Consider the following 21,673-nt stretch of genomic DNA (forward strand, 5'->3'; position numbering starts at 1 on the left):
CGCCTTGGCCCGGTTGAAACTCGCCCTCCTTCGCGCCACCTCCGCACTCCAGTCTTGATACACGCGTATCACCGCGTTCTCCCATTTGCTATTCCGTGTCTTCTTAGCCCAGCTCAGGACCATCTCTCTATCCCTGTAGCGATGGAACTTCACCACCATTGCTCTTGGTGTTTCCCCTGCCTTTGGTCTGCTCACGAGGACCCGGTACGCTCCGTCCACTTCCAGGGGGCCCGTTGGGGCCTCAGCTCCCATTAGAGTATGGAGCATCGTACTCACATACGCCCCAGCATCAGCTCCCTCTGTTCCTTTGGGGAGACCTAAAATCCGTAAGTTCTTCCTCGAGCTGTTCTCCAGGGCTTCCAGCCTTTCTATGCACCTCTTATGTAGTGCCTCGTGCATCTCCGTTTTTACCACCAGGCCCTGTATCTAATCTTCTTTCTCGGCTGCCTTTGCCTTCACTTCACGGAGCTCCATCGCCTGGACCTTTTGTGTTTCCTTTAGTCCCTCGATTGCCAGTAACATCGGCGCCAGCACCTCTTTCTTGAGCTCCTCCACACATCGCGGAGGAACTCCTGCTGTTCCGGGCCCCAGACCATCCGGGCTCCCTCGGCCGCCATCTTGCTTCTCCCTTCTCGTCTCTGCCGCCGCTCCAAAGGATCCTCTGTAATCTGGCCGCTACTGCCTCTCCTTTCCATCCACCCCCGGGGGGACTGCTTCCTTTGTCACCTCACAGTGGGTTTGGCCAAAAAAAGTTCCCATTGGGGCTCCCGATAAGAGCCCAAAGGTCCGTTGAAACGGGAGGTGCCTAAACTACCAGAAGTCGGCAGAAGCATCCTCAATACATGAATGAAATTTCTGCCACCATTTCAGCAACTGATGGGGATAACCATAGAAATTCACACAAAAGTTAATTTCTCCTTAACCTGGTTATCTGAGAAATTTAAATTTAGCACAGACCAAGGGTCAACCCTTGAATGGTCTTGGACTGTCTGGCTCAGTTGCTGACCCAACATTACAAAGTCCTGAGTCATCGTGTGGAGAAATGTCATCATTTTCAAGATGGCTGTGCATTATATAGTGGGCAGTAACCTCTGGGATCCCCTGTGTCAGATTTGAGGGGCTATGCAAAGAAGGAAACCCTCTCAGAAGTTCCCAGGATAATTGTCCAGAAGCGCAAACTTCCCTTAGACAATTGCACTCCCCGGGGAACCATTCGACAAAGTGATTTTAAAACCAAATGTAGGATGGTTCCGCCAGGGTTATGCTAATAATTAATCAAACATTAGAAGAAATAAAATCCCTTGTAACTTCTGTGTAACTATTTTAAACACATGCATTGATACATCATTCTTCTCCGCAGACCCTCCCCCGACTATGGTATTTTTATCCGCCCTGCATAGTACACCCAACCCGCCTGACTCTCATCTCTGACCTGATTGGACTGCAATTCCTCCCCCTGACCACCCAGATCCCACCCACTTAGCCGAGACATCAATTTCACTGGGTCCTTTAAATGTAGCTACTTCACAGCAGCTAGTGCAGTAAAAAAAAAGGGGTGTAGCTTTCTTGACTCTGACGCAGCTGGACTATGCTGGGGACTGAGAACACTGTTTGATGCAGGCCACAAGCATTTCCACCATCGGAGGTTACAGTGCAATTGTCAAGGGAAGGTGTGCTTTTAAGTCTTGTAATTCCAGTGAGCCATCAATTCCCGATGCTAGTTTGAAGTTATGGCCCACAGTATTCAGCGCTGGGTGAGAGTTTTCACCTAGTCAATTCCACACGAGCTGCTCTATAGAATGATTGAAAAGCTACTGAATAACTTTGAGCTTTAACAGTTTTTGTAAAAAAAAAAGTCATAGTTTCAAAGCTACAGCAGGGAGTTGAAGGATTCAAAAAACAAGAATTTGCTGTATAAATTCCTGCTTCAGCTCCTCCAGCTGGACTACATTGCTACCTGGAATATAAACCTGTGGAAATGTGATCCTCATTGCAAGGGAAAGATTTGTCCTCGCCTCTTTGTTCATTCTCCTTATTGTACATTATGCTTCATTGTTAGACGTGCGTAATGTGTTGAATGATTTTATGCAATTGCAGAGGTGTGGAGCGGGCAAGACATAGAAGTTATTCTTGAACGAGAACTCAGCACCTCTGTGTAACAGAATCACTATCAAGTGGACAGTCATTGTCAATAAAATAACTTTACTGTTCATATAAAAAAAATCGTGTTTGTTCTCTTGCCTCAAAGAGAAAAATACTTGCATTAATCACACACTCTCAGGATGTCCTAAAGTGCTTTACAACCAGAGTTCATTAAAAAAAAATTAAAATTTAATTTACGGGATGTGGGCATCACTGGTTAGGCCAGCATTTATTGCCCATCCCTATTTGCCCTTCAGAAGGTGGTGGTGAGTTGCCTTGTTGAACCGCTGCAGTCCATGATGTGTAGGAACAGCCACTGTGCTGATAGGGAGGGAGTTCAGGATTTTTCCCCAGCGCCAGTGAAGGAACGATGATATATTTCCAAGTCAGGATGGTGAGTGACTTGGAGGGGAACTTCCAGATGGTGGGGTTCCCAGGTATCTGCTGCTTTTGTCCTTCCAGATGGTAGTGTTCATGGGTTTGGAAGGTGTTGTCTGAGGAGTTACTGCGGTGAGTTGTTGCAGTGCATTTTAGAACCATAGAAGGAGGCTATTTGGCCCATCGATTCCGCACCGACATTCTGAAAGAGCATCCTGCCTGGGTCTACTTCCCTGCCTTATCCCTGTAACCGCAGCCTTTGGATACTAAGGGGCAATTTAGCATGGCCAATCCACCTAACCCACACATCTTTGGACTGTGGCAGGAAACTGGAGCACTCGGAGGAAACCTACGCAGCCATGGGGAGAACATACAAACCCCACACAGACAGTCACCAAGGTTGGAATCGAACCTGGATCCCTGCCGCTGTGAGGCAGCAGTGCTAACCACTGCCACCATGCCGCCCCATCTTGTAGATGGTACATATGACTGCCACTTCGTCGGTGGTGGAGGGTTTGAATGTTTGTGGAAGGGGGCGCAATCAAAAGGACTGCTTTCTCCTGGATGGTGTCGAGCTTCTTCAATGCTGTTGGAGCTGCACTCATTCCGGCAAGTGGTGACTATTCCATTACTCTTCTGACTTGTGCCTTGTAGATGGTGGACTGGCTTTGGGGGGTCAGGAGGTGAGTTACCCGCTGTAGGGTTCCTAGCCTTTGACCTGCTCTGATAGCCTCAGTATTAATATGGCTAGTCCAGTTCAGTTTCTGATCAATGGTAACCCCCCAGGATGTTGATTGTGGGGGATTCAGTGATGGTAATGCCATTGAATGTCAATGGACAATGGTTATATCCTCTTCTGTAGGAGATGGTCATTGCCTGGCACTTGCGTGGCGGGCGTATAACTTGCCACTTGTCATCCCAAGCCTGGATATTGTCCAGGTCTTGCTGCATATGGACATGGACTACTTCATTATCTGAGGAGTCGCGAATAGTGCTGAACATTGTGCAGTCATCCGCAAACATCCCCACTTCTGACCGTGTGATGGAAGGGCTTTGATGAAGCAGCTGAAGATGGTTGGGCCGAGGAACCCTTGCAGTGATGCCCTGGAGCTGAGATGCCCACAACCATCTTCCTTTGTGCCAGGTATGACTGCAACCAGTGGAGAGTTTGCCCCCCTGATTCCCATTGATCCCAGTTTAGCTAGGATCCTTGTTGCCTTACTCGTTCAAATGCTGCCTTGATATCAAGTGCAGTCACTCTCACCTCATCTCTGGCATACAGCTCTTTTGTCCATGTTTGAACCAAGGCTGTAATGAGGTCAGGAACAGAGGGACCCTGGCGGAACCCAAACTGAGCGTCCAAGAGCAGGTTATTTCTGAGTAAGTGCCGCTTGATAGCACTGTTGACGACTCCTATCACTTTTGAAATGCTCTCCCAAGTGGCAGCCAGTTTGCAGGTGGCAAGGGTCACAAACTAGTGAGATAAATTACCAGTTGGTCTGTTTCCATTGAGATATAAATGTTGGTTTGGAGACTGGGATAACTTTCTGATCTTTAAATTGTGCCATGGAATCTTTTAAAATCCACATGGACTTGCGGCGCAGTGGTTAGCACTGCTGCCTCACTGCGTTGAGGTCCCAGGTTTGATCCTGGCCCCCGGTCACTGTCCGTGTGGAGTTTGCACATTTTGCACGTGTCTGAGTGTGTCTCACTCCCACAACCCAAAGATGTGCAGGGCAGGTGTATTGACCATGCCACATTGCCCCTTAATTGGAAATTTAAAAAAAAAGGAAATAAAAAAAGTCGACATGGATGGGGAGACGAGGCCTTGGTTTAAAAGTCTCAAATGAAAGATGACATCTCTGACAATGTAGCACACCGTCTGTTTACTATAATACACGCATAAGCCTCGATTACGTACCCATGTCCTGCAGTGAAGTTCGAACATACATACAGTACCAAACTAATGCTCTGTTTTGTATCACCACAACTACAAAAATAAATGTCCAAAAAACGAAATTTCCAGGAATTCAGAATATTTATGTAAGCTTTGGTTCCACAGATGCAGCCAATTTTATGGGCTGCATCTGCTTGAAACTGATGTACAGCTTTTCTTTTATTTGACCCTTCTATTTGTGAAGTGAACACTGCAATTTAAAGTTCGAGAACACTGTTACTGCTATAGAGAGGCACTTGTATTAATTTAATCTTCCTTTGTCAATCAAAAATCCATCTAATTCAGCCTGAATATATTCAGTGACCCAGCATCCATTGCTCTTTATGGAAGAGAATTCCAAAGACTAACGATCCTCAGAGAAGAAATTCCTCCTCACCTCCCTTTTGAATAGGAGACCTTTATTTTGAAATTGTGCTTTCTAGATCTTGGCATCCACCCTGTCAAGTCCCATTAGAATCTTATATTTCAATTACTACACCTTTCCTTCCACTAAATTCTAATGAAGTGGGCTGCTTTCTTCTGAATAGTGTCAAGCTTGTGTTGTTGCAGCTGCAATCATCCAGACCAGTGGAGAGAATTCCATTACACCCCTAACTTGTATCTTGTCGATGGTGGACAGGCTTTGGCGGGACAGGAGGTGTTACTCGCCGTAGGATTCCTAGCCTTTGACCTGCCCTGGTAGCCACAGTATTAATGTGGCTAATCCAGTTCAGTTTCTGATCAATGGTAATCCGCAGGATGTTGTTTGTGCGGAATTCAGCGATGGTAATGCCATTGAATGTCAAGGGCGATGGTTGTAGGAGATGGTCATTGTGTGGCGGGAATGTAACTTGCCACTTGTCAGCCAAGTCTGGATATTGTCCAGGTCTTGCTGCATTTGGACATGGACTGTTTCATTATCTGACGACTCGTGAATGGTGCTGAACATTGTGCAGTCATCTGCGAACATCTCCACTTCTTAATAATAATAATTCTTATTGTCACAAGTAGGCTTATATTAACACTGCAAAGAAGTTACTGTGAAAAGCCCCTAGTCGCCACATTCTGCCGCCTGTTCGGGTACACAGAGGGAGGATTCAGAATGTCCAAATTACCTAACAGCACGTCTTTCGGGACTTGTGGGAGGAAACCGGAGCACCCGGAGGAAACCCACGCAGACACACTGAAAACGTGCAGACAGTGACCCAAGCCGGGAATCGAACCTGGGACCCTGGCGCTGTGAAGTAACAATGCATAACCATGATGCTACTGTGCTGCCCATGTTCTGACCTTATGATGGAAGGGAGGTCATTGATGAAGCATCTGAAGATAGTTGGGCCCAGGACACTACACTGAGGAACTCCTGCAGTGATGCCCTGGACCTGAGATGATTGCCCTCCAACCACCACAACCATCTTCCTTTGTCCCAGGTATGACTCCAACCAGTGGAGAGTTTTCCCCCTGATTCACATTGTCTCCAGTTATTGAATAACCGATGGAAAATGGCAAATTAAGAGGAAGGACCAGAAGCCCTGTTGAACAACAGTTTTGAGATTTTAAAAAAAAATAAAGGGACTGAAAGGGCATGTGCTGATGGTGAGGTTGGAGGGATGTACTTGAACCCAGAGTTAGAGAAACCTGGGATGAGGGAAAGCAATATGGATGGGTTGAGGAAGGGTTGTGACTACAGTCACAATCATTAAGTATCTTCCTTATGACTTTGTAGTTAAGATGGTTTATATGCAATGAGAAGAGGGGAAAACAGATTTGGAGATCTCTGTCCCAAACTCTCTTTCTCGTAACTTTCCCCATCTCCAAAATGGGTATGTGGGTGGATATATGTGAGCGTGGTCCTAAATATGCATTATAGTATATTCAAACTGGTCCTTGAAATTGAGTACTTAGAAATTGCAAACAGCCTGCAATGCAGCAAGTCTATTTACGAATGTAGATGACCATGTTAGGAATGGGTTAAGAGACATTCCAATTACATGTCAAATTGATGTTAAGTATCCAATAATTGACACTGATATGTAAAGGGGTTGTAGGTGGCACTTGTGTGTGGTGATAGTTTTGTGTAAAGGTGCTTGGGAAAGGAGCAGAACTCTTGACTCTTTACTCAACAGCAGCCAGAAGCTAACAGACCATACATGCATCTAAGTGTGAAGTGTTGTCAGGTGGGGAAAAGGTATTTATGTATTCGTGATCTCTTTATCCAGAATGCATGGTGCCAGAGAAAGTCCCCTCTCTCTCCAATTATATGCTTGCTCAGCACTATCACAGGGTCCGAGGAGATTCCCTGGCATGACAAATACCGGATTAAAAACATTTTCATCACATAAATATCAGAAACTACTTGTTTGGGGGAGTGGGAGGTGGTAAAGGTGTCAGCATTTGGGGACTCTGAAATCTCAAGGCTTTAGTATGGGGTGAAGTGTTCAAGAGTTGGGATAGAAGGAAGCTGAAATGGAGTCTGGGGAGGGGGACAATTATAAAAGACTTGGGGCTTGGGTGGGACAGTGATGGTGAGAATTATTTATTTTTCTTATCTTTGGCTTCCATTTCGGCCTGCTCTTGAGTTATTGAGCCTCCTGGATATTGGCTCAGATGTACTTGTATTATATAATATAATGAAAATGTGTACTTTTGAAATGCAATCACTGTTATAGAAAATGTAGCATTCAATTTTTACAGAGCAAGCTCCCACTAACAGCATTGGGGTAGTGGCCCGATACTGCTTTTCGTGGTGTTGAGCGATAAATATTGGTTTGGATACTGTGGAGAATATTGGTGTCCAAACCCATCCCTCAAAACCTTGAGACTTCCTACACAAACCATTGAGGTCTCAATTTTGAGCCTCAAGTACAACCAATCAACTCTGACTTATCTGTACCTCAACTCTATTTGCCTACCATCAAGGCATACCCCATGACATCCTTATGCAAAATATGTTGATCTCATTCTTAATTATGCTTGATCCAATATCCACAGTATTTTGGGGGAGAATTTAGCATTGTGTTTGCTCTGTTTTGTATTTTGCACCAGTGTGGAGTAGTTTACATTGAATTTGTCCATATCAAAGCCCAGGCTCCATTTACAAAGACAGAATTTTGGTTGGTATTTAGTTAGAGAGCGCATACCTTTTTAAAACAATGTTATTATTGGTATACATAACACAATATAAATACACGCAGGACGATAAGCATTTTGCAAGGGCGGGGAACCCCTGACTTTACTTACATTGCGGTCATTTTTTGCTATTTACATTTTCTTATTTGTTTTTTTTCCCCCTTGCCGCATTTGCTGTGGCCGTTGTGGTCCCCTGTGTCTCCTAGTGGATTGATCGCTAGGGCGAACAACAGCGGGGATAACTGGCATCCCTGCCTCGTGCCCCTGTGCAGCTGGAAATATTTAGAGCTGGTAGTATTTGTCCGTATGCTCGCCATGGAAGTGTTATACAAGAGTTCCACCCAGGCGGTGAATCCTGTTCTGAGCCCAAACCGCTCCAGTATCTTTTGAGGTACTTCCATTCGACTCTGTCGAAGGTCGTTTCTGCGTCCAGGGAGATGATCACCTCTGGTGTTCTCTCCCCGGATGGGGTCATGATCACGTTCAACAGGCGCCTGATGTTCGAGGCCAGCTGACTACCTTTGACAAAGCCCATTTGATCTTCTGCGACCACCTCTGGTGCGCAGTCCTCCAGATTTTTGGCTAGGATCTTGGCAAATACTTTGGTGTCTATGTTTAATAGGGAGCTGGGTCTGTAGGAACCGCACACTGTTGTGTCCTTGGACTTTTTAAGGTATTAGCAAGATTGAGGCTTGTGCCAGCGTAGGCGGCAATGTGCCCCTCTCCAGCGAGTCTGTGAACACCTCCCGCAGGTGTGGGGCCAGTGCTGTCGCAAATGTATTGTAGAAGCCTGTCGGGAAACCATCCAGTCCCGGCGCCTTCCCGCTTGCAGGGAGCCAGTACTCTCCATGACCTCTTAGTTCTAGCGGTGCTTCCATGCCCTGTTTCCTGTCCTCCCCCATAACTGGCATGTCTAGTCCATCACGGAACTACTTCATCCCTGAGACCCCTACTGGGAGCTCTGAGGTGTACAGCCCCTGGTAAAAGGCTTTGTTGACCTTGTCTGGGTCCTTCTAGTGTGCCTCTGCTATCCCTCATTTGTGCGATTTCCCTTGTGGCTGCCTGCTTTCTCAGCTTTGTCTCAGTATTCATATTATAGAGTCCCCCGTGCTTTTTCCTCTTTGCCAAAAGTTCTACGGTTGGGGCCTCAAGCGTATCGTCGGTCCACCTCCAGTATGGAGTCCACTAGCTGTTGCCTAGCCGCCCTCTCCTCCCTGTCTCTTTGTGCTTTAAAAACAATAATTTCTCCCCTGATTACAGCCTTTAGCGCCTCCCCAGATCGTGAAGGGTGAGACGTCCCTGTTCCGGTTGTTTTTGTATATTCGTCTATGGCCTGTGTTAATCCTTCGCCTTATTGGCCTGTAAGGCCGTGTTCAACCTCCATATGGGCTATCTCCAACCTCCCATCCATATAATGTGGAGCGTGGTTGGAGATTGTGGAGTATTCCATCTTGACCAGCCCCGGAAACACCGATTTCCCCACTACAAAGAAGTTGATCCTTCAATGTACATTATGTACTGGGGAGAAGAAGGTGAACTTCTCCTCTGGGTGGGTGAACCGCCCCCATCTGCTCCATAAAGAGACCGAGTTCCTTTGCCATGCTGGAGATTCTTCCCATTTTGGGGTTCGACCTGTCTGCTGTGCGTTCTATACGCAATTAAAATCCCCCCCCCCAAATGATTAGTCTGCGCGTGTCTATGTCGGGGATTTCCGCCGTAGTCTTTTTTGTAAATTCCGTGTCATCCCAGTTGGGAGTGTACACGTCAACTACGACTACCAGTGGAGCACTGAGAGTGTGGGAGGCGCTGCAAAGGCTCCCAGCGGTTAGTCAGGCTGACGGGACCTTACGTGGTGCCTATTGCCCTGGGTAACGGCTTGTCCCCAGTCGCTAACATCGTGGGTATCCGCTGGGGGCAGTAAACCAGGAGCAATGAGTTCAAATTCAGCTCGGGAATCTAAATTCAGTTAAACAAGCCGAGAATAGAAAAGCTAGAGTGTAATCAACCATGGGATTACTATCAAATCTGGCTCGGGATTTGGTGCGTGGAGCTGATCAGACAGCAGAACTCACAAGCAAGCATGGAACCCGCAGTTTCTATAGATGACGGGGAACCAAACCAGGAGGGATTATTACTTCCAGCGGCAAGTTTCTAAAGGTCAGGAGCATGGTGCCCGAGTTCATTATCCCTAATTTGGAAGGGTTTAAACTAAAGTCTTGTGGTCTTACAAAGTACCAAGAGGAATAGAGTAACCCCTGACAGCCAAGAAATTCTTAACAGAAACAGTTGCTCCACAAATAGAGAAGGACTTTCAGGAAGAGAACTTTTACCTGAAAAGCCTTGAAAATAATGGCTTTGAACAGACACAAGAGGGAAAACTCTTCCAATTGTATCCAAAAAATTGTGTGTTAATAAGAATTGGATTATTTGCTACACTGAATTGTGAGATAAATAAGAAGTGGTAGCCACATATGGTGTCACCTCAGTAAAATTACATCAATGCTGGACTGGAATGATTACCATGTTTACGCCAACAAGTTTGTGTGTAATTTGCTGTTACTAGGAGAGTTGCCTAATTAAACCTTATCTTTCATGGCAAAAAAAAAACTGCCGACTACGGGCGCCCCGTTTAGAGCACCGCTGATCATGATGTACTGTCTCCCTGGGTCCGTATCCGTCATTGTCGCCGTAAACATCGTCCTCTTATTAATTAGTATGGTTACCTCCCCGGCCCTCGTCCCGTAGCAGGAATGGCAGGTCTGTCCCACCTAGCCCTTCCTTACCCGCAGTCGGTCCTTCTCCCTAAGGTGCTTCTGTTGGAGGAAGACTATGTCAGCTTTCATATTCCTCAGGTGGGTGAAGACTCGGGATCTTTTCACTGGGCTGTTAAGTCCCCTGACATTCCAGGTGAATATCCTGGTGTTTTTTTTGTTTTTGTTTGTCACCCCGCTCCTGTGGGATTAACCATACTTACCTGGTGGATGTGCCCCTGCGCTCCGGGGTCTCCCTTTGCCCTGGGACAATTCTAGGTGGTTGCTTCCTGCCATTTAGTTCCAAGCCCCCGGTTGCGGCCTCCTGCCGCCATACTGCCGTTGTCAGAGAGAGGAGGAGAAGAACCCCCTCACCCCGGCCCCTCCCCATGGTAGCCCACTGCAGTGTTGCCGTTGCTTCCTGTGGGCTCCTTATCGCTTTCCCTGATGTCGCTTCTCCAGCCCGCATTCCGCGACAAACTTATCCACCCACCGGCATTGTAAAGAAATGTTTTTTGCCCTGGTATGTGACCCAGAGCTTGGCTGGGTACAGAATACCAAATCGCACACAGTTCTTGTATAGTGCGGCCTTTGCCTTGCTGAACTCGGCTTGGCGTTTGGCCAGGTCAGCCCCAATGTCCTGGTATATTCTTATCTTATGTCGTTCCCAGCTGCAGTTTCTGGCTTGCCTGGCACAGCGCAGGATTCACTCCCGGTCTTTGTACCGGTGCGATTTCGCTATCACCGCCTTTGGCTGTTCCCCGGCTTTGGTCGTAGAGACCGGTGTGCTCTGCCTATTGCTGGTGGGTTGGGAAAGGCTTCTCTTCCCACCAGCTTACTCAGCATTTGGGCCACATAGTCTGTGGGTTCCCTACCCTCGTCCCCTCCAGCAGCCCCGCGATCGTAAATGTTGCCGCCTCTACCAGTTTTGTTGGTCCTCAACCTTTCCTTAGATTGTCCTGTGTTGTGGCCAGCTCCGCCATCTCTTTTTTTTTTTTTAGGGCGACGATCCGGTCACTCTGGTCCTTTGCAGCCCTTTCCAGGTCTATGATCGTCGCCTCCTGGGCTTCCAATCACTTTTCAACTTTGTGCAGGGTGAGCTACATGTGTGACAGAGCTTTGGCTACCGCGTCCTACACCGCTGCCTGGATATCTGTTTTTGTTTTGTCCATGTGCTCCTTCAGCGCTCTTGAAAGGAACTGCACCCAGCCAAACCTTGGTGAGGGAAGGCTTTGTGTGTGACTGGTCGGGCCCTCTCATTTCGCCGCATTGTGCGCCGATTGGCTCGTCTGTTCGCTGCTGCTCCAGGCTCTTTCCACATCTGGTCTCTGCTTGGCCCTTGAGTTGACTTTTGCCAGGCATTTGTTCTTTTAACCCCCAGTCTACTAAGCTGTGGGGGGTGGATTGTTGAGTTTATCGGCGATTTTCCAGTGAAAAGTGGCTATTTTGCAAGCTCATGGGAAGAGAGCCACCTGATGTGCGACTTCTCAGCACATTGTCGTCACCAGAAATCAAGACTAAACTATTAATTGAAGGGGAACTAACGAAGGTTCAATACTTCTGACTGGCAAATTTCTATACCGTGCATGATAATTGATGTATAGATATAGCTGCTCAGTATTTCCAACATTTTCTGTCTTCCCTCAGTTTTCTCTCTTGTCATGGGAGTGTCCCTTTAAGAAATGTTTTTGTCTTATCACATGGCTTCAGTGATGTCATTGTGTGGGTGGAGCTGGGCTGTGGCTCTGGCAGTTGGTTTTGCTTTCGCTTTGAGTTTGAACTAGTTTTGTTCTGTACAGGTTGAAAGATGTTTTTTTTCCCCCATCTGCATTTTAAAAGCTGTTTCCATACTGCTTGATAACTTGAAAAGAAATAACTGTTTTCTGGAAGAAATTCAAACATGTTTTGGAAGGAAACAGGAGCATCTATGCTATGTGCTAGGCCACCTTTGAAAAGGTTTTTCTGGTTTATGGGATCTTGTTATTAAATTGGAACAGCTAAAGGGGGAATTTATTAAGGGTTATATATAGAGTATTCTAGCTGTGTGGGGTATTTATGTTGGTAGTTGATAAAAATGCTTACTGTGTGTGTTTATGAAAATGTTAACTAAATTTGTAGAATAAACTTGTTTTTGATTAAATGTGATTAAGGCCTCTGTTGAGTAACACCTGAAAGGCAGGCGCTTGAGCTCATCATAACCAAAATCAATAAACCGTTGTAGGCCAGGTGAACTTCATGATATACTTTGAAGTTTTCTAAACCCTGGCCCATAACACTCTGAAGCAAAATGGATGATCCAAAACTTTATTTTCAGTCAGCAATTTCCTGCAAAGAAGAAGGTCATAGAATATACTGAGCTATCTTTCTTTGTAAAGCAGGTTTTTCTTGTGCTGCTTTAGGTATAATATAATGCCAAGTGAAGTTGAAGTTGATTATGAGGAATACTTGAAAATATTTGATTCCACATGCATTGTGTTTTTTAATTCTTTCAGGTGATGTGGGCATCACTGGCAAGACCAGCATTTGTTGTCTATCCTTAGTGATGAATGTTTAAAAAATGGTACATATATTGTCTTGCATGTATCTGGTGCAGTTATGATTTTAAAAACCTGAGTTATGATATGTATGTATTGGCTGCAGTAACATTAATTTAAAAAATCCTGATTGGAAAGATGGCCAGACTTTGTGGCTGCAAAAGGTGCAGTTAATATCTTGTAAAAGTGAGATCATCATTTTTCCCAACCTGGGTATATGTACAAAGAAAGGCCTAATGGGTTTTTATGAAAGCTGGAGATTCCCCGGGGAGTAGATAATTAGAGACGTTGGACTGGATTCTCTGTCGGGAGGGGGGGTGGAATCCTTCGCTTTTCTGGCAGTGCACTTGCGCCCATGGATTTCCCAACAACATGGGGTGCCCACAATGGGAAACCCCATTGGCCGGCTGGCGGGTTGTAGGATCCCGCTGCCGGCGGGGGTGCGCCGCACCAGAAAACGATTGCGGAGGGACAGAGAATCCCGCCCACGGTGTTTAAACCAAAGCAAGTTGGTCATGGGATTTGAATGGAATGGGGCTGATGTAATTAATGGGAGGAACCTCGGCTGTACCAGGCAGAGGTTTGAGAAGTTTGAGTTTAGCTTTGGCTATGAGCTGCTTCTGCAGAAGGCTATCCACCATTAATCTGATGGGATCGCTCTCTCTTCAAGCAGTCACTCAAAAGATCTCTCTTTCCAAAGATTGGCAAGTAATCCTGTGTTTACTAACTCTATTTAAAAGTGTTTTTTGACCTGTGATGGGTTTTGCTTGATTTGGGATCAAGAAGCTATCAGCTGGAAATGAAATGTTTCTTTTATTGTAAGCATTGTTTAACTGGTGATTGTAAGCTATATTTCTGTGATAAGATAGTTATCAAAGTTTATTTTAATATACCATATCCCTATTTTTGCGTCTTCTGGAATCACTTCTGGAGCAAAGTATCTTTTCCTCACAGTTTTACAAATTAAGAAGTATCTTCGCAAATGTTGGGGTCTAGTCCAGGATCGTAATACCCTAATTACCCTTGAGATTGATTTATTATGCATGTTAGAGTGGCATTTGAGTACAATTAATGCGAATGAAATTCCTTGGTGTTTATTTTGATTTTTAATAGGTAACTTGAGGCATGAAAACTTTGTATTTACAATGGTGGTCTTAACTAACAATTCATTTGCTTTCCACTCACCAATAGACTCAGTTAGAACCACTACAGTTGGCTTACAGAGAAGACAATCGAGCATGTAAATATGGAATGCTAGAATATATGGGCATTTGGCAATAAGGACAATGTTGTATTTTCTACCTGTATCCTTCTATGTCCAAACTATGCTGATGGTTCAAAAGGGAATTTTGAATTTGTAGTTAGTATGGCAAAAGCAATATATTTTAAAAAAGCAACTTAGTACCTTGAGACCGGCACTGGCAATAGTTAGAACATAGAACTGTACAGCACAGTACAGGCCCTTCGATGTTGTGCCAAACTAGTCTGAAACTAAGATCAAATTAACCTACTCCCAATCATCCTAGTGCACTCCATATGCCTATCCAATAACCGCTTGAAAGTTCCTAAAGTGTCTGACTCCACTACCATAGCTGGGAGTTGTTTTGTTGTAGGTAGTCATGGTTTATTTCCTTTCCCTCCAGAAATGTAACCAGCTTAAAGATTAAATTGACTGCACTCCAGGATGATACTAATTGGGTGTTTCATTAGAACAGCCCCAAACTTTTTGTCGGTGGAGGGGGGATGGTGCATTTCAATTTTTTTTCTCACTCAAGGGGCCATTGAACACATTGACAAGATAAGGTTTGATACAACATTCAAGATGAATTTAAAGAAGTCAATGTCAAAGCAATAACTTGAAAACTTGGCCACACACGGAACAAAGATTTGACCTCACCAGAACTTTGGTTAGCTTCAGCACGATTCCTTTAATACACATAGGCCTATTGATCTGACAACACCATTGGGGCAGCACGGTAGCATTGTGGATAACACAATTGCTTCACAGCTCCAGGGTCCTGGGTTCGATTCCGGCTTGGGTCACTGTCTGTGCGGAGTCTGCACATCCTCCCCGTGTGTGCGTGGGTTTCCTCCGGGTGCTCCAGTTTCCTCCCACAGTCCAAAGATGTGCAGGTTAGGTGGATTGGCCATGCTAAATTGCCCTTAGTGTCCAAAATTGCCCTTAGTGTTGTGTGGGGTTACTGGGTTATGGGGATAGGGTGGAGGTGTTGACCTTGGGTAGGGTGCTCTTTCCAAGAGCCGGTGCAGACTCGATGGGCAGAATGGCCTCCTTCTGCACTGTAAATTCTATGATCTATGATGAACACTATTTGCTTTGCGAGCTTTGCTATGTGTCAACTGGATATAGTCAATATTAGATCTTCTACCATTTTGAGATCTCTTTCAGACTTGCCACAAGCTAATTCATTATGTCTGTTACTTAGATTTTATTGCACATACGATCTGTACTACATTTTACTTGTATTGATTCTGACTATTTTACATATTACCTGGGGCTTTAGGTAATTTAGCACTTTTTCGCTTTCTCCCCAACCTGACATTACTCCCTTAATTTGAAGAGGAAGAAGCAGGCACCAATCAATTATAATCCACCAAGTTTTACTTGGCATACCATCTCCTTAAACTTCCAGGGCCCACTTCATCAGTGTGCAGAGTATTGTGTCCATTTTTTGTATCTGTGCATGATAACTGTAACCCCATTAACTTCACACCTGTTAAGCTGTATGTGCTCTAATTCTGGCCTCTTTTGCATTCTCATATATAATTGCTCCATCCTTGGTCATGGTTTCAGTTTCCTAGGCCTCGAGCTCTGGAATACGTCAGAGTGACCAACCATCCTGTATTTTACAAGATTATCCGTAACTTAGCTGATTGTTCATGTCCTGTACCATTTATTTGCGACGCCATTTGTCACGTGTTTCTGAGGCAGTGACTGGGTAACTGCTGTGGAGTCTCTTGTCGCTGTCCTCATATCTTTGGTGCTTGCACATGCACAGCGTGATGTGCTGCCGTGATGTCAGCCCACTTGGCCACAACTCTGAAAGAGATCTACCTAGAGTTAGACTGGAGCCAAGGAATCTTGAGGAGATGTGGACGAGCGAACTCAATTTAAGTTGAGGTCGGATCCCACAGCCCTGGGCTGTGTGGGTTCAAGGGGCGGTGGGGTTGGAGATTAATGTTGTAGCCTGAGTCTTGCAGTGGGGGTGGTCAGGTCTGGGTCTGGATGCAACCTCTGATTGGGGGTGTTGGGAAGAGGAACAGCTGAGTGAGTGAGGGGGTTGAAAGTGGTGTATTTGTGTTTTAAACTGTTTGTGGAGTAGCATGGAGTGCTTGAAAGCTCAAGTTACCTCCTTTTTTTTTTTGTCCAAATGGTCCAATCTCCCTTCACAACTGGTGTTCCTCATGCCTGGTAATATGCTGGATAAACCTTTTCTGTATAATTTCTAAGACCTTTCTTGAAGTGTGGTGCCCAGAATTGTCCACAATATTCCAGCCGAGGCTAAACCAATGATTTATGAAGTTCTAGCGTGGTTTCTTCAATTTGGTATTCTATTCCTCTACGATAAGCTGAAGTAATCCATATTTTTTTTTAAATCACCGTAATAACTTGCCCTGCCACCTTTCAGGAGTTGTATATATGGACAGCAAGGCCTCTTTGCTCAGCATGGCCGCACAGTGGTTAGCACAGTTGCTTCACAGCTCCAGGGTCCCAGGTTCGATTCCGGCTTTGGTCACTGTCTGTGCGGAGTCTGGGCGTTCTCCCTGTGTCTGCGTGGGTTTCCTCTGGGTTCTCCGGTTTCCTTCCACAGTCCAAAGATGTGCAAGTTATGTGGATTCGCCATGATAAATTGCCCTTTGTGACCAAAAGGTTAGGTGGAGCTACTGGGTTACGGGGATAGGGTGAGTGTGGGCTTAAGTAAGGTGCTCTTTCCAAGGGCCGGTGCAGACCCGATGGGCCGAATGGCCTGCTGCACTGGAAATTCTATGATCTATGATTTGAACTTGTCAAAATCTTGTGCATACCCTCATTTCAAACTAATCATCCATATGGCATCATTTCACACTCGTCCATCTGCTATGCTTTTATCCTTTTCACCATCCTGAAGTCTACAACTATCTACATCACCATTATCATTTTGCTATTTGTTTGCCAACTTTTGCACCCTACACTGAATCTAGGTTGTTCAAAGGATGGAAAGACTAATTGACAAAAAATGGTGCTTGGAAACCATGAGTACAAAGCCCCTCACAGTTTGAAAAACACATGATTTTCCTCCACCAAACCTATATTGGCTCTGCTTAATACAACTACGCCTTTCCAAATAAAATGTTATTTTGTCAGTGACAGTGGATTCCATGTTAGGTTGATTGTCTTTAAATTTCCTGATGGCTCTCTCGCTCTCTTGAATAATGGTATACAATTATCAGTCTTTTAGTCACTATTCCAAATCAATTGAGGATTGAAAGATTGACCAATGCTGCCATGCATTACACCTGGACTATGTGACTTTTAATCTAATCTTTTTCGCATGTCTTCCCTACCGGCCTGACCATAACTTCCCTCTGCTCTTTGTGTCACTTCCACCATCCACTTATGAAGGCAGATGCAAAGTTTGCATTTGATAATTTAACCATGCCCTCTTTTCTAGAACAGTTTGAGACTCATGAGGTTCAGCTGAAAATTTGAGACTAAAATGTAATTGAATGTCCAATCTCGTAATTTCAATACACATTAATGTTTATGTTCTGTGGAAAAGCAAATTAGATGAATGTGCATGTTGCCCAGGTTGGGTTGCATTAAAATTTCAAATAAACTTCTCATATGGCTTAGTTAAAATTTACGAAGTTTATTTGCGGTTCTATTTCCACAGAAATCAAAATGTGAGTTGAATGGAAGGTGTTGGTCAGAGAAGGCAGCGTCAATGGGAGGTTCATGTCCCCTCGCAGCTTAGAGAAGACATGCACTGTGCGCACACCTGTCCTGGTCTTCCCCAGCTTTGAAGACAAACCACCTTCTTGAGGGCATTTTGGAATGGGCAACAAATGCTATGAAAGCATAAAATACATCTTGATTCGCAGCATGTTTTGGCTGACGCTTCTGACTTGAGTCTATCACTTATTCCCCTTTTTTGTTTTTCCCATTTTCATCACTCTCTGCCTTCTCCCACATAAATCCACCCACTCAATGTTCATGGCCAACGCTCTGCCTCAAACTCGCATGGCTTTGCTACTCCCGGTCTCTCTCAATTGTACAACAGTTCTGCAATTACCAATCTGCTCAATCACTCTATAGTCGCCACCTTTTTTTGCCCTTGCCCCCACTAAAGCCATAACTGGTCATTGCCCTTGGTATGGGTCTAATCACTGCTCCCTTAAGGCCGAGGGATGCGTATTTGAATGCCCTTTGTGAGTAGCTTAAACATTCATTGTCTGCTTTGCTTGGACCACATAAAGATTATTGGTTACTGTTCTCCATTGCCAAACAGCTCACTATTCAAGATTGTCCTGGAATGCGGGGTGGCACAGTGGTTAGCACTGCTGCCTCACGACACTGAGGACCCGAGTTCAATCCCGGCCCTGGGTCACTGTCCGTGTAGAGTTTTCACAAGCCGTGAATCGAACCTGGGTCCCTGTTGCTGTGAAGCAATAGTGCTAAATACTTTGCTATCGGGTCGCCCATTGCCCCTTAATTGGAAAAAATAATTAGGTACTCTAAATTTATTTTAAAAATGGAATGCAAAGTTGCCCCTGGCTTCTTATCTGCACTGACAACAGTCTGCTTAAACCCCTTTACCCTGCCTCCTCTATAGTTGCCTGCAACAACATTTGAAGAGTTCATGGATTTCTTTGTCACAAAGTTTGAGATCATCCATTCAGCTGTTTCTGCCACTTCCCTCACTTCCCCTAGTCCACGAGAAAAAACCTCACAGAAGATTACTGGTGCCTTTGCCATGAATTTGCATCTTATTTTGTTTCCCTCCTCGCTGGTCCTTCACAACTGACTTTATCTCTTCCGCTGGCAACTAACTGAGGCCGAATTGGACTGTTGAAAACTTGGTCATATTTGATCCAGAAGCACGTGTCCAACCATATACCCATGCCATCACAAGACTGCCTACATCCACTTCTTCTCCGTCCCAGTCTCTGCTGCTGAAATCCCCATCCATATATTTGTTATCTCCAGACTTGGCTGGTCTCCCATCTTCCGACATCGAGTTGAGCTCATCTCAAACTCTGCCTTTATGTTAAGTCAGACCCGAATATTCACTCATCACTTCTGTGCTTGCTGACCTACATTGGCTTCTACTCTGGACATAATTTGAAATTCCCATCCTTGTTTTCAAACCCCTCCTAGCTCTGTAATATCTTCTAGCCTTCCAGCCCTCATATCTCTGCTCCTTCAATTCTGGCCACTTGTTCATTCTGTATCGCTCCATGATTGGCAATAATACCTTCAGCTGTAAAAGCCTTAAACTCTGAAATTTTCTCCTTAAACCACTGTGTCTGTCCTTATTTTCCTCCTTTTAAGATGGTCCTTCAAACCTATTTCTTTGACCCCAATATTTTATGTAACTCCATGTCAAGTTTTGTCGGATAACGCTCCTGCCCGCTGCCTTGGGTTATTTTATTACATTGCAGGTGCGATGTAAAAACCATTTGTAAATGCTAGAAAAGTGTGAACAGGTATTGTGAAAACTCAAAGTAAAATTTACACAAAAAAAATGTCCTATGCAAGATTTGCAATAGTTTAGTTTTAATCACACCTCTCCACCATTGAATTTAAGGTCTCAATATTTTGAAACATACCTATGCTTCAGTGATTGCTGAAGCTACTTCATACCTGTTAACTAGGAAATATGCATAATAGTGTGAGGTGACTATTCTTTTTGTCCCCATATGTTGATGGAAGCTTTTGTCAATAATCAGTTAAGATGAACAATTGTGCTTCATGTTGTAGTTGATTCAGTGTAGGACTGTTTAAACAATTAATTTGTGTTTGCATGCTGCCCTTTGTTCAGTGAGTACATTTGATCAGTAATAAGCATTGAATTTACTAATAATAAGCATAAGGAAGTTCAGAATGAATCTGTCCAAGAACAAGATATGATATTTTATCATGCTTGCACTCGAAATTGTAAACCTTGTTTGTATCTGCAGACAAATGTAGCTAATTTGCTTGACAGCACAGTCACGCTTACCACTGTTCTATTGTTAACAGGATCGAAAGTTGTCAAAGTCAGAAAGGCAAAGATTTAAAGAAGAAGCCGAAATGCTGAAGGGCCTGCAGCATCCAAACATAGTCAGATTTTATGACTCTTGGGAATCCATCTTAAAGGGAAAGAAATGTATTGTATTGGTGACAGAATTGATGACATCAGGAACTCTAAAAACGTAAGTAAAGTTGAGTTACCTATATATTTTAAATTGTTATGTATTATTCAATGTGTTTTTAATTCAAAAATGGAAATTCACAGCACACTAAATAGTATCTGAAATCAGTTGGGCTGAAGGATCTCACTTAATCATTGGCCTATGTTTCTGATGTTGCCTGATCTAATGTGCAATGCTAGATTTCTCTGTGCTTTTCTTTAGCTCTTCAGTATTTGTTTTTTTTAGATTTAGGTAAGTTTTTGAAAGTGAGGAAAAATTACTTGAGTATGAGACTAGAGACCTAGGTATTACATAACTGGTGAACCTATCTCTTTTAAATAAACTGGGTGCTTTAATGGGGCAAGTTTAATATATATGTATTCTCAATACTGAAACCAAATAGGTACCTAAAATACTTCATTCTGTTCTGCTCGTCATGTTCTGTTGAGGAGCATTCGCATACATTGCAATCTAAGGATCAGGTGTCATAATTTAGTTTTTGGAAAGCAACTATCCCATCCAAATGTGGTATATAATGTAGGCTCAAAATGGGTGCTAGGTAGTCATTCCCACAGCTGTTGCAGTGAAAAGGAGCTTTTTGCAGCAACAAACATCAATTTTTCCATGTCCAGTATTCATATTGGAAACGGCAACAAAAGTATTGTCTATTCTTTCAGCACAGAGTCTGAGAAATTGTAAATAGCAGAAAATTATTTTGATAAACAGTTGTTGCGAAGTTTGTAAGCAAACTAATTTTAACGCTTCAGGAATTCATTTTACATCAATGTTTCAAAGTTTATCTTTGCAAGAACATATTTGAATCATCCAAAGGGAATTTCCTCCTTTTCTGAGTTTAAGTTTTGTAGAAAAAATATCCCGATGAAGCATTATCACCATGGAAATAAATCCAGTTAACATTTTATATATTGTGAAAGAATTATATAATTCACATTGTAGTGCTTTGTCGGCTGTTGTCTTAGATTTAAACAGAACGTTCAGCCGCAGAGACCTGTTTGATCCCAAGTTGAGTTTCAGTTCTCTCCATCCTCGATCATAAAACCACCTATTTCTATTTCTGTAATATTGTCTAAATGTTCCACCTGCTGCTGAAGCCCTTACTTGTAAGAGCCTGTAAGAATGCTCCATTGTTCTGCTTTTATAGACTCTAGTTTATAAGACCATAAGACATAGGAGTGGAAGTAAGGCCATTCGGCCCATCAAGTCCACTCCACCATTCAATCATGGCTGATTTCAACTCCATTTACCCGCTCTCTCTCCATAGCCCTTAATTCCTCGAGAAATCAAGAATTTATCAACTTCTGTCTTAAAGACACTCAACGTCCCGGCCTCCACAGCCCTCTGTGGCAATGAATTCCACAGACCCACCACTCTCTGGCTGAAGAAATTTCTCC

General features: G+C 44.2%; 1 protein-coding gene, 1 long non-coding RNA gene and 1 pseudogene across 12 annotated transcripts in view; 2 read left to right on the forward strand and 1 right to left on the reverse strand.

Annotated features, from left to right (window-relative positions):
• wnk1b (WNK lysine deficient protein kinase 1b) overlaps window positions 1-21,673 on the forward strand; it is a 254,162-nt gene that overhangs the window by 49,812 nt on the left and 182,677 nt on the right. For all 11 annotated transcript variants that reach the window (XM_072484582.1, XM_072484581.1, XM_072484577.1 and 8 more), the window contains exon 2: window positions 20,110-20,282. In XM_072484582.1, coding sequence (XP_072340683.1) covers window positions 20,110-20,282 — 173 coding nt within the window. The remainder of the gene's footprint in view (window positions 1-20,109; window positions 20,283-21,673) is intronic.
• On the forward strand, window positions 9,593-10,050 carry LOC140396602 (large ribosomal subunit protein mL41-like; annotated as a pseudogene).
• The window catches only part of LOC140396244 (uncharacterized), a 56,958-nt gene continuing 55,489 nt past the window's right edge, over window positions 20,205-21,673 (reverse strand). Inside the window, exon 5 of the long non-coding RNA XR_011936494.1 lies at window positions 20,205-20,219. This is a non-coding gene — a long non-coding RNA (uncharacterized lncRNA). The remainder of the gene's footprint in view (window positions 20,220-21,673) is intronic.

The sequence above is a fragment of the Scyliorhinus torazame genome, chromosome 19, assembly GCF_047496885.1.
Source record: "Scyliorhinus torazame isolate Kashiwa2021f chromosome 19, sScyTor2.1, whole genome shotgun sequence".
In the NCBI taxonomy this organism is placed as follows: domain Eukaryota; kingdom Metazoa; phylum Chordata; class Chondrichthyes; order Carcharhiniformes; family Scyliorhinidae; genus Scyliorhinus; species Scyliorhinus torazame.